Source organism: Schistocerca serialis, chromosome 1, assembly GCF_023864345.2.
Source record: "Schistocerca serialis cubense isolate TAMUIC-IGC-003099 chromosome 1, iqSchSeri2.2, whole genome shotgun sequence".
NCBI lineage: Eukaryota > Metazoa > Arthropoda > Insecta > Orthoptera > Acrididae > Schistocerca > Schistocerca serialis.
In genome coordinates this window covers 992,812,862-992,826,289 of record NC_064638.1, presented here as the reverse complement: position 1 = coordinate 992,826,289, position 13,428 = coordinate 992,812,862, and the positions used below count along the sequence as shown (strand labels likewise).

The 13,428-nt window shown below is 38.0% G+C and overlaps 1 protein-coding gene across 4 annotated transcripts in view; it reads left to right on the top strand.

The window, feature by feature from the left end:
• The window catches only part of LOC126412986 (neurofilament heavy polypeptide-like), an 86,364-nt gene that overhangs the window by 49,196 nt on the left and 23,740 nt on the right, over window positions 1–13,428 (top strand). For all 4 annotated transcript variants that reach the window (XM_050082903.1, XM_050082896.1, XM_050082881.1 and 1 more), the window contains 2 exons: window positions 9,318–9,757; window positions 10,466–10,586. In XM_050082903.1, the coding sequence (XP_049938860.1) occupies window positions 9,318–9,757; window positions 10,466–10,586 (561 nt within the window). The remainder of the gene's footprint in view (window positions 1–9,317; window positions 9,758–10,465; window positions 10,587–13,428) is intronic.

Here is a 13,428-nt window from a genome sequence, read left to right as displayed (position 1 = left end):
CCAAAGTGGTCTTGATGCTTTTGTTACCATAGGTCCCATGGAAGCTCAGGGAATGTGCCCCAGAGCATAATACTATCCCTATTGACCTGCTTCTATGTTTACAGTGCAAATTTTGAGCAGCTATTCGCATGAAGGATGGCATTTCTAGGCGCGATCACTCACCTGTTGTCTCAGATGTAATTAAACACATTTCTATTTATACAGGACAAATCTCTATCATTTCGTACCAACTGCAATCTCAACAGACAATGTTGTTGGACAACAGGGAACAAGTAGGAATAATCTGCTGCAGTGCTCAATGTTGAACATAGTGCAACTGAACTGCTTCTTGTACTGAGTGAGGTGGTGCAGTGGTTAGTACACTGGACCCGCATTCGGGAAGACGACAGGTCACTCACGACTGCCCATCCTAATTTAAATATTCTGTGATTCACAAAATCCCTTCTCATAAATGCCTTTATGGTTCTTGTGAAAGGAAACGACAGACTTCCTTCCCCATCGTGCCCTATCACGATGGGCCCCGATGATCTCGCTGTTTTGTCTCCTCCCCCAAATCAACCCTATCTTCATTTACAAAATGGACAAGCTGTTGACCTTCACACACCAACACCTTGTCATCTACTTGTAGTTTCACCATCCTTGAAATATTTCCCATATATGCTTAAAACAGTAGCACATGAACAGTCAACCAGCTTCACCAATTCAAAGATTATCAATCACAAGCTCCAGCCTGTAATGATCTGCTCGTCATAAGCCACGTGTGGGGGTTTTCCCATTTGTGGATCATATTGTCCCTCCATTTATTTCCCTTGCAATGTCAAGTGCCCACAACACACCAGACAGCTTTCCTTCTTGCAATGGACAGTGGTCATAATGTTTTGACACACGAGAGTATATTCAACTAGTTGTAGATGTCTTGAAAGTAGGACCTACTGGATAAACACTCTTTCCCTTTAAGAAGCCAAAATTCCAGTAGTGCCAACACACACTTTAAATATTGATGAATCTGTTCCTAGCTTTTAGAACTGTTGCTTCATCAGAAGGACAGAGGCGATAAGTTGTGTAAAGTTGGGAGGGAGATTACTCTGATCCTAGAATGTGAAGGACTCACTTGATATGTTGAGAGGTGACAGAAAAATGAAAGTCAGAGGTGAGAATTCAAAACATTGTGCTAGCTTTGGCCCAGATGACAGGACAGTGAGACAAGCAATGACCACCAAACTGGCATATCACTAAATCAGAAAATCAAACTGTAACCATGAAACTTTGATAGTCCTCGTCTACAGATCAGCTCTTCACTGCAACACATTTCAACCCAATGGATGACATGATCAAGACCCTGGTTGAAGAAGTTGGCATTTTGGCTGTTCAGGAATCCTTCTGCTTTGAAAATCATCATTGTGGAAATGCTTGCCACACTAAAGTTTCTTCATCAGGGGAAAGAGGTAGTAGTCACCGGGTGCCACTCCAGGAGATTAGTAGATGATACGGCATCCAATAGACCATTGCAGCAGCAGCATCATCACAGCAGCTGTCCTGTGCAGTATGAGCCTTGACATCACCCAGTAATCTGGTCACGAGATTTCGGTAGAATGCTGCTGTGATGATTTACCCTTTAAAGAGGCATCCATACAATGCTTTTTGTGTTCAACTTCACATATGCGCACAGATTTCCAACAGCACAACTATGCATGCGCATTTGTACGTGGCTAATTTACTGGGAATGGAGGCCACAGGTAAGGCACGTTGCTTCCCGACTTGGTGGGAATCTTAGTGCTTTTTAGCAGACTAAAGGCCACTTGGACCTGAGTGTGTGTAGTAAGTTGAGATTGTGCTGTGAAGCGATCAATGTGCAATAATTTGTGTTGACTTCAAAGGGAGCGTGCTGAAATTTATAGATTACACGAGTCATATGGAATGCTGCTGCTAAAGATTATTTTAATAAAAATTGGAAATGTGATGCCCTGAGTGTAAAGTATTACATAAGTCTCCAATCATATAATTGCGAAGAACAAGACACTGTAAGTTTCAGAGTAGTAAAACAACGAAGAAAGGGCCACAATTTATGAAAAGTGTAGTATATGAAAACTGTGGACGAATATTCATGCTGTGGTAACTTAGAAAACACAATTGCTGAGGAGCTTGACATCTGAACAAAAGAAATGATGGGCTAAATGCAGCTCCTCAGCAAACTACTAGAAATAGAAATGAAAGACATTGACAAAGCAAAGCATACAGAACTGGAAAACACAACCTCCCTTCCAGTGGCTGCTGGTGCTCATGTAGTTCTCAAAGTGTGTGTAGTCTGAGGATGTTAATCTACATATAATATTTCATAATTAAAGTTGTGTAAAAACTTTTTTATAAAATGATGCATTGAAAGACAATTACGCTTTACGTAGTGATGACAACCTCCCTCAACTATTTTTCAGTTTCAGGAATAAGCACTGAAATGAAATGCTTAGTTTTGGAATAAGAAATATACACGTATCACTTTTAAACAGTTTAAGTCGCTGGTTACTAGCTAACGAAATACTGTTGCCAGCCTTATCGCTAAGCAGAAAATGTAAAACCTCACTGTGACATCCTCCTGAAATTTGCAAACAAAATGTTGCCACTTTGTATTTCTTGTACATCTGTTATTTAGATACTTCTTCACCTACTGTCACTTCTGTGTTTTCTTTTTCTGTCATACTTTTGTGACAATAAATGCAGCACAAATTCCCAAGCAAAGAAGGGGAATCCATTGCAGACTGCTTGCGAAGTGATGCAACGTATGGACGTGAGAACGCCCATGCGTGTGTGCATCCTATCCACAAATTTTTGTGTGTGCCCTGTTATTCCTGTGCATCTGTGATTGCGCCCGAGGAAAGACACATCTTGTGAACATATATTAATGACCATCAGAAGTTAACCCTATTCCTTGGCAGTCAAAAGCTCAGAATCACCTTTACCTATAATGGCATAGTCTACGCTTTTTCATTGTTGTTGAATCCTCATTCCAGCTACTCGTTTCGTTTTTTTGTCATAGTGATACACTGACTTGTCCATAGTGAAGAGGCAGCTAGAGAAGGCTGCCTAGATTTGCTTGACAAAGCTGCAACATTTCCGCTGCTGCCTTTGTTCTGCAGGCTACTTGATTAGGTGTAAGGAGTCACAGAAACCAGCAAGCAGTGACTTGTGTTAAAAGCTGGTCCTTCACTTTTCCCATTATCGTCTAAATTGCAATACACTGGTTTTCAGGGTCAAGGGCTTCCACTTCCCTTGAGATGCCATCTTCTTCACAGAAGGATGGTCTACTGCTTTGTTCATTGTCTTGTTTGACAATACTGAAAGTGTCTGTGCCACCTAACCACTGTTTCATATTGCTGCACAATGCTCCACTGCATCAAGAAGCTGTGTCCTCTTATTTTGGCTCCTCTAGTGGTGTACTAAAGTACTGTAGTGCACATGGTCGTAGTTTACTTTGACTACTACTCATATTCCTGCATACAAGCATCCTCCTGGACTTGAGGAGGGATGTATGAGAAACTACTTGGAATCATATATATGCTAATGTAACTCTTGCTGTTTGAGAGAGAATTGAATCAAATTTTGCACATGGTGACGTTATATTTATTGGCTATAATCAAGCTCTTTCCAATTTTTTGTCAAATAATTTGATCAGAATGTTGATGGGTGCTTTCAGAACGCATCAGGAATGTTTCCTCAAAGGTTAGTTTACTTATCACTTTCAAAAAGTGGTATGTTTTTCTTAGTAATTAGCTAAACAAATCTATATACCAGCTTTTTAATAAGTCTTAGAAGTCTCGCAAGAATTTTTAACTTATGTGTGAGATACACAGCAATTTTTTCTTCACAAAAATTTACTACAATGCACTTTGAAAAATTTTGTACCACATGATTAAAATTATGGTACGTACAAAGTCTGTAGCAAATTTCACATTTTTATTCGCAGTGCTTCAGCAGAAAATGTGCCTTATGCACTGAAAAATGAAAGTTGTGGGAAATGCAGAAAAGATAGGATTTATGCCAAAAATGAGTACCTTAATGTTGGCTGTAACAATACATCTGGTCCTTATTGTCTTTGTGTAGCTGTTTTTTTCTAGTGTGATCTTTCTTGCATTCCCTTTTGGTGAAACCAAACGATGGAAACTTCAGGTAGGAATATCAGTAATGTAGGAAGAGAGATTGCTACTTTAAAGAGAGACGTTAATTCACAGTAAGTAGCAATCTCTCTTCCTACATTGTTGGTGTGCCCTTTTGGCAGATATCATTCACCGACATTTCAGTACTAGCATTTCACATCATCAATCTTAACAGTTTTTCAGTGAATCAAATTCCATCAGATCCTAGTCTCACAAGGGTGCTGGTTCTTCCAGCATTACCACCATTGAATGCCGGAAAAGCATCTTACAAGGAAATTCTAACAGTAGCAGATAAGTGAAATGTTGTCTTTGGGTCTCTCTCCCAAATGAAGTTATTAAAGCTTTCATTAGGGTTTTGTGTTCAGCGTGTGTATTTCTTCAAAATGGTAATTGATTAAATCGTAAGTGGGGGCACACAGCCACCTATACTCTACAGATGTCTTCTCTGATGGCAGGAAATAATAAAATATCACAAACAAGGCAAGGACAGACTTGCGGAGAAAAGGAGGTGGCTCTGCTCATTTGTTGAAACAACATAGCTTTTACATCTTTTGTAGTACAAATTAAACTCTGAAAATTGGAGACAACATTTCTAACATGCTACTGAACTATGTGATGGCAAAAAATTTCAACATTCTGATCAATTTTACATACATACCCCCTAAACTTCCGTTGATGTTAATTCTCCGCCGCCCCCCCCCCCCCCCCCCCCCCCCCCCCGCCCTTTTCTTTCATCTTCATCTTTCCCCAACTCTTTAGTTCTTACGTGCCCACCACCAACATCTCTGCTTTCCTCTTGGTTCTTAATTGGATTTTTCATGTTTCTCATCTTAGAAATTGAACTGTACTTCTCATTCTGTCCTGTCATCTGTCCCAAAGTTGATACATTACTTACCAAAATACAAGGTATTACCTTTCATGTGCCATATCCCTGACATCCTGCCCCCCTTTCATCCTGGTTTACACATCAGGTGAGTCCCTTGCATCCTGGTGTCTTGAGTGACCTGCCTCCCTTCCCAAACATATTCCTCTTTCCTCCCCGATAAAGGAACCAACAATTTGGAAAGCTAAAAACATAATTTTTTCCTAAACTTTTTTGTTATAGGCAGTATTGGAATTTTACCTCCTGAAGGTTATTGGTGGCTACTAAACTCTCTCTACATAACTTTTCAGTTAGATTGCACAGAATTCCTTAAGCACCCTTATGAAGGATTTATGTTCCAGGAGGCACGTTTTCTTTTATTGTGATTTTGTGAATGAGTGTTAGGTGCAAAGCTTCCATTCACATTTCACTGATGTTACAGAACACAATGCATTCTGAACCATTTGGCTGGTATGTTTGTGCTATTCTTTAATGAGAGCTTTTTAAAGTTCCAGAAAAGGAAAGCCACATTGTGAGAAGTATTTCCTTGATGTTATATTTTGAATAGTTGCAGGACTCTACTCCTTTGGTGGCTCCATTTTCCTGAATTGTCACAAAGATCCGGTTGCCTCCAGAGTTCACTGTATTCAGTGCCTAATTATCTCTGATCATCAGGGAACTGGAGGAGATGAGATGTGCCATACTGCTAAATTCCTCATCTCTTCAGGCACTGTGAGTGCCCTTTAGTCTCTGCAGCAGTTGTATCCAGCCAATAAAGTAGTCCTGGATGTCTGCCTCCACTTACTAAGGCTGGAAAAGGAGATGTCTTCTGCTGAGTTGCAGGGCACACAGGTGGTGTGGAGATGGAAGGGTGGGTGTAGCAGGCAGAGGCATGTTGTGCCCCCTCAGCTCAGTTTGTCGTTCTCCTGCATGCATCTTACTGTTGAGGCACAGTCGTATATTGATGGGACGATGAGTGGTTTTAAGTGACACACTAAGCTCCATATAGTAAAGCCCACAATGTGGCCATGTGTACCTCCTTCCATTCGTGCAGATGGGACGAGGTTCTCCTTACTCGTCTTTGCTTAGGCCACAGCCCTATGACTCAAAGCTTCTTGCTACTGTGAGAGTAGGCTCCAATGTGTGTTGCTTGTGACATAGAGATCACTGTGTGCCACATTTTGTTAGATGGTGTTTTATTTCCAGACAAGAGGGTAGTGGCAGATTTGCCAGCCCTCTGTTTTAAATGACTTCAAACAAATATGGTTAGAGTTTTAAGGTTTTGTGATTTGTCTAATTTGTTCTATTAAATTTTATGGATATGTCCTTAATGTGGTAACAGTGACTGGCTCATCCATATTTTTTATTTGTGGTCAACCAATCACATTTCCCTGTTCCTTCCTTTTAGCCCCATTTAATTCTGTTTTAATCTCAGGAATAGCACCTTATACCCCATCTCCATTTTCCGGAAGGTGTGTGACATTGAGTGTTACAGTAAGTCAATGTGAGTGTAGTGGCTGAGAGTGGATGAGTATCATTTTATAGTTTTCCTTCTCACTGTGTGACAGTGAATGTGAATGTAACTAAAATTGTAAAAACTGCGCTGTTGCTACATAGTTGTCACAGCCAAGTTACTCAGTGTTTCTATCCATTATCTCAGGGTAACAAAGAAATGAGTTTGAAACAATATAGATGGTTGGAAATTCATAGTCTCAAAATAATTCTCACATCAGTTCTTTCATTTTGAAATATTACTGATTGTACACCAAGGAACTGTCAGACAGCAAAAGAAATGTTTTTCCGAAGTGCTTAAGTGTCCTTCAGGTTTCATGAACAAATCTGTATGAGGCTAAGCAGTTTTACCATTGTTTAACCTATTACGCTGTCACAATCTTGTGGGATTGCCAACTGTCAGCAAATGTGTAAATGATTTGCTAACTTCGGGACATTTGCTTCATGCCCAGCACAGCTCGTGAAGACTCCAGTACACAGAATTGCAAGATGGATTGGCAAGCTCAGGTCAAAATGAATAATACGACTGTAGGAAATCGTCTTGCCTTCAATCAGATGCTGACACTCTTTTTGACGGTGTGATATGAAATTGTATCTTGGTAAATTTTCCTTGCTCATTGTTAAAGTTCTTTGGCAAGTGGAAGATGTCTTCAAATCACAATTGAAAATGAATATAACATGATTTAGAAACTGTCCAGGAAAGTGACCTGCTGACAGTGAACTGATGTTTAATGTTCTGCATATCTGATAGTGGTTGAAAAATATGTGCCTGCTATAATTTGTATACCAAGTTTCTAATCACATTATCACTACATCAGTGAAAAAGATGGAACAATCAACCAACCCAGGATTGTTATTGGAATAATTTCAGATGAAGTGCTAAAAATTACAAAGTTTCAGGCCGTCAGTTATAACTTATTCCAGAAAGTTAACCTCAGAACATCTTCCATGCTTCGTTACTGGAATACGTGTATCGATTATGCATGCACACTCTAGCTTATGGAGAATAAATAGTATAAGTGATGAGGTAAGCAATGCATTATGAAGAATGTCCCCTTCCCAGAAAGGCAGTTCACACAAAAATTAATTTTCTAAGGTCAGAGGTGTTTTGTTATCCATTTGTTAAGGATTGTTTTAATGACAATCTTTTGTTATGCTCCTAACATGCTTGAGAGCTGCTGGTCACTATCTCAGAAAAATCAACTCGGTATGACAGAAAATTAGTGTAGTTGTTACAGATTCTAAATAAACGAGGAAGTGATTATTTTGAGTATGAATCGGTTCCATTTCATGCATGTTGTTTCCTTATGATTCCAGTATGAACATTGCAGCAGATACTTCATCTAAATGTTAAGTTTTGTAAAAATCTGAATTGCCATTAGTATACATCTTCCTTTACAATTAAAAATTCAATAAGTAAGATATTTTGCAGTTGAGAATTTTCTTCAATTTAATTTTTAGTTTGATCTCTGCATGTCATGTACACCAGTTGAGACAAAGAATTTTCATTTCATGGTCTCATCTCTTTAGTGTGTAGCCCTTTTTTTAGAAAGGGAATCTTCTGTTGAGGGTATTGTTGGTCATATAAATAACAGAGAAATCGGGAAATGCTATCTCTTTTTTCCTTGTTGCAGGTACAGGTTTGTGCAGGATATTTCATTTACTAAATAAGACTTAATGGAAACTCATTTCGTGTAAAATACCAAAATTTGAGGAATTTTTCATTGAGTCATATTATCGCAAATTCTGAATTTGAGATGACTGAATACTGCTGCTCAGCTGCTAGAATTGTAATAGGAATGATATTGGAGGTTGTGCTCTGAATTAATGATGCAGCTACTCTTTGAAATTGTGATCTAAGACATTCCTGAATTATCATAAAGAGTAAAATTAGAGTAGTTAAGTATGCAAACAGATGCAATGGGCCTGCAGACTCTGGTGGATACTAATTTAAAATTGTGCATGTTGTGTTTACGATTGAAAGCTTTCACTGGTGAGAACTGAGTATGTGGTTACTTTTCCAAAGTGTGAACTCTGAACAAACTGATGCTTGTGATTGCGTGAGCTTCCTCGTACGAACTCTTGGATTCAAGAGCTGCTTGCAGAATTTATCTATTCTTTGCAGATTCATATTTATATTTGACATTAAGAGCATATGAAAATCATAATTTGGTTGAATGTTGCAGCAGAATCGGAAGTGCATCAGCTTTTGGGCCTTGTACAATTTTATTATATAGTTCACTAGACTTGTTAAATGACTTTAAAATGTTACTGCATGGTCTTGGTTGTGTAACTGTTGGGAAATAGATTTTACCGTGATGGAACTAGAAGCTGTAATAAAAAGATTGTCAAAATCAAAAATGATTCTGCACTGTTTCTGCCCATTTATGATAGCTGTAGAGAAGAGTGAAAAGTTGATGACAGATTATTTCACATTATAAAGTGTTTCAGCCAAGAGCTATGATATAATATTTAATAGATAATGCCTGGAAAAAAATGCTGATACACTGGCCTGTGAAGTAAGACATTTAATTCCTAGACTTGCAAGTTCTTGTCTGCTGTTCAGATATCTGTTTATGGTTACTGTTGTAAATTGAGTTTCTATGAAATTTCCCAACAATGCAGAAGAAAAATGTGATGTTGTTGTTCAACTTTTGATTTTGAATTTCAGTATTCTGAAACATGATGTATAATTGCAGTGAATGTTACTTATTTCAGACAAATGGCCGAATTGTTCACGTAAATGGATCCCGCACATGCCTGTAATGGTTTTCTTGTTTTGACTTTGCATACAGGCCTCATCTGCCAGACGCAGCCATGAAGGAAGCTATGGGGGTGGGACCGACTACAATAGTCGCTATAGTTACACTGAGGATAAGGGAGGTTACGGAGAGGAGAGGGGCCGCGGATATCGCGAGGAAAGGCGGTCCGCAGGAGCTTTCAGAGACCGCTCAAGGGAAGATTATCCCCACAGAAAAGCAGATCATCTGGATTCAGACATGCCTCCACCCTCAAGTGGACCTCCTCGCCATGTGTCCTCCCCCCGTGGCTCCTTCAGGGGAAGAATTAGTAGCAGAGGCTCAAGAGGCCTATCAAGATTCATGCTCGCCAGAAGAGCTGACTCCATACTCGCCAGGAAGAGGAGATTAGTTGATTCTTACACGGTCCGCAAGCAATATCTAGCAAGAGCTCATGCAGAGAGTTTGAGGAGGCTCAAGATGCAAAAGTTAAGGAGGTAATAGCTGTTAAAATATATTTTAAAAAAGCATATGAAAATGATTGAAAAAATGTGATGTATCATACAGAACAGGAGGATTGTCAACTGGTCAAAGTATTTTTTTCTTTTGACACTGAATATTCCTGGAAAGTAGTTTGAAAGAAGAAAAAGCAAAACACATGATAAGCATTTCGCTGATAATGGCTTAGATGCCAGTGATTATCTGTATTTTACATGTAAAAATGTGATGTCATGTGTTAGGAATGAATAGTTTGTATAAGTAATACCATTTTTAATGGTATGTGTGTAGAAAAACCAGTTGACCTCTGTTACTATGGTAAATGAGAGATAGCAAAACCTCTAAACTAATTGCATGTAAGAATTATGTGTACTATGCTGTGTAAAGCATAAGCAGACAGTTACTAATGATGAAACTCTACAGAAATGAAAATGATTAATTAGGTTTTCAAATACAGATTTTTGAAGAGATAAATGCCCCAAGAAATGGCATATCTTCTTACTTTGTACTAAGCATTCCATTGATATGAAGCATAGATGAAATTTTATGTGACGGAGAAGGGGGAGGGGGTACTTCATTATTATGAAATGGTTAGAACCTGAAATGAACATCATCTACAGATGTACTAAAGTATAGTTACATAAACTTAGTATGTATTATGTTTTCTTCTTATTTTGTTCTCTTATTTAAATCCTCTGTGAAAGTAGGCTCAGAGAAGCAGCTGCAAAGAAAGAGAGTGCAAAGGCAGAAAAAGATTCTGCAAAAGCTACAGAAGATATAAGTGACGAGGAGAAAGAAGCAAACTGGGAAGAAGGCAAAGCAGCCAAGGTAAGATAAGGTTCATATTTGTTGTTACGAAACAAAGAAGTCCTAAATGTTTTTTGAAGTGCCATTGAAAATTTTTCTGTAAGTGTTACTTGTTACTGTTATCATTATTCGAAAAAGCCACCTGTTGTTACTCTTTAGGCTAATGTTTGCTACTGCAGTAGCAGAAAATGGTAAGTGGTGAAAGTCATGGAAACTAGTTTCATATCACCTCTATGCTTGTGCAGTATTTTCTTGCAGTATCATTGCAGTTATTTTCTGCCAAAACACCCTACTCAACAGGGGTTAAAAATGGATTGTTGATTTAGGAGCAGGTGATTCATTTTCACTTAAACAAATGCAGTGTGAAACAATACTACTGACCATTACACTTGATTCACCAGGAAGGATAGAAAACATAATTTTTTCTTGTGTGTTCGCTGTGTAGTAGGAAATAAAAATGAATAAATTTGTAGATGCTTAAGGGGTATACGGCGTGCAAAATTTAGTACATGAAACTACCACCTGTTGAAGTTACAATACAACCCTAACCTTGCTGGGAATAGTGGAGTGATACTGTTGTGTACCCTATTGGATTCATTACAATTGCAGCAGTTATGTTTGTTCCTGTGGACACTAGTCGCATTGGCCTGTTAATGTCTGCACGACATTGAGAATGGCCCTCCCGAACCCATGAACAGTGTGTCAATTGTGGGAGCCCAATGAACATGAATAGCCTGGGACAGGATAATTTTGTGAAACAGCAATGGGAAAAATAATATAAAATTAGCAGTTTTTAATACAGTAATATGAAATTAATGTTTTTTTATGAAAAATTAATATATTTGTAATTTTGCTGTACAAAAATGCTACAAATTTGAAGATAGCAGTTCACTAATGAGCCTACTTGTAACTTATTGTTACATAGTGTCAGAATTGCATTTAAAATTCTAATTTCCTCAAGGCTAAGGTTAGCATATAATCTTAAAATAACAGCTCAATTTTTCCTGTTCTGTTGAACTCAATACAATGGGACAATATGCAGTAGTCTGGAGAAGCCTTGATCCTGCCTCTTGTCAAATTGATGTGCTGGTGGGTGTTTAACCATCTTAAATAAGGCAGAACCCAATTGTCCAATATTCAAATGCAGATTTCTGATTTGAAACCTATTGCATAAACTTCCCCTATATAGAGAAAGGAGGTAGTGTTTCTCCTAACAATTTGTGTGGTTGCTCGGAAATGCTAATCATTTACGTATTCAAGCATGTAGGATATTTCATGCCAAATTGGTGTTTCTTGTGTGCTGTTGCAATGTTCATTGCTAGCACAGTATTATCTTTTCAGTTTTTAGTGTCCATTGAATCGTGTGGTTTGGAAACACAGGTTGATTCAATCCTTTGTCACACAAGATAATTTAGGAAGTTTGTCTTATGACACAGCAGCCACCATGATGATTAAGGCATTTAGTGTGTAAAATTGTGTGTTGAGTATGCTGTAAAAGACAAATATTAATGGATTTGACAAGAAAATCGTACAATTAATTTCATAATATGTCACATTGATGTAAAGCAGTGTATTGGACTCAAATTCTTCAATTTTCACAAAAATACTTTAGTGTCATGTACTGCATTTCCACACAGTTAACCTACTATTCCGGCACTTTTACATTTTGGATTAGAGATTTGCAATCTGCCTCTTCTTTCGTGTTCTGAAAAATATGGTCTTTGCACAAAATCTTGAAGTTTCAAGGAGTCTGTATTTTCTTGCATTAACATTTCCAGATCAGATTTGTATGGTCTCTTAATGGCTACTTTTTACTTCCACTCATGAGTAGATAATGGTTAAATTGTAACTGTGTTGTATGCTTCCTTCAGTATTATACAAAGTTACAATCTGTTTCCTTTTCTGTCAGCAGTCTCTCTTGTCTGTAAGATAATGAATGGACAGAACTAATGGCAAAGAGAATTTCTGTTGATGTTCAGTGTACTTATACTGCAAAAGTGAGATGTATATCACTGTTGTTGAGATTGTGCTTTAGCACAATTGTGCTTTAGCACAATTGTGCTTTAGCACAATTGTGCTTTAGCACAATTGTGCTTTAGCACAATTGTGCTTAGCTTTTGCATTTGGCAGGAACACACAAGAGGTTGGGTCATGTTTTGCCAGTTGACCTGTTGTTACAGAGTACACACACTTTCAGTGGTAATCTTTGGGAAATGGGAAAAGTTAACATAAAGATTTTGTTGTTAAAGAATAACAAAAGGCAGTGAATGTGTAAGGAATTTGTCATTCATTGTTGATTGTGTGTACTGCATAAGCCAACTTCTATGGAACTGGAATTATCCTTTCCTCCTAGAGCACATGTGAAAAGTAATAGTGGGCTATTATGTTAATGTTTGTTAACAATGAATGACCCAAAAAAAATTTTTTTTTAGGTGATATAAATGAAACCTCAGGACTTAAGCAGGGCAATAATACTCACAACTGTGCTGCTGATTGTCACTTCATCACAAAAAAGTCATATACATTACACACATTCCTCTCATTTGCTGCGGATTTCAAGAAAACCACTTCATATCAAAACTTTAAACAGTTGTAAGATACTTAACGAGAATTATGGTAGCAAAATTGTTTAAAAGATTTGTGATTTTTCTTGATAATAGCACATGGATCCCTATAAAGTGAACAATACTTGTCCTAATTTAATTTTTTGTGGAATTTGTAAAAAGTATTTCCTGTCGGTAGTGAAGCAAAGGAACACTTAACACTGCTAACATCGTAGAAAGGTAAATCCTTTGCAGCCTTCTGTCTGGCATTTTGACCATATTATTCTGAACATGGCAGTCACACATGGTAACAAATTGTA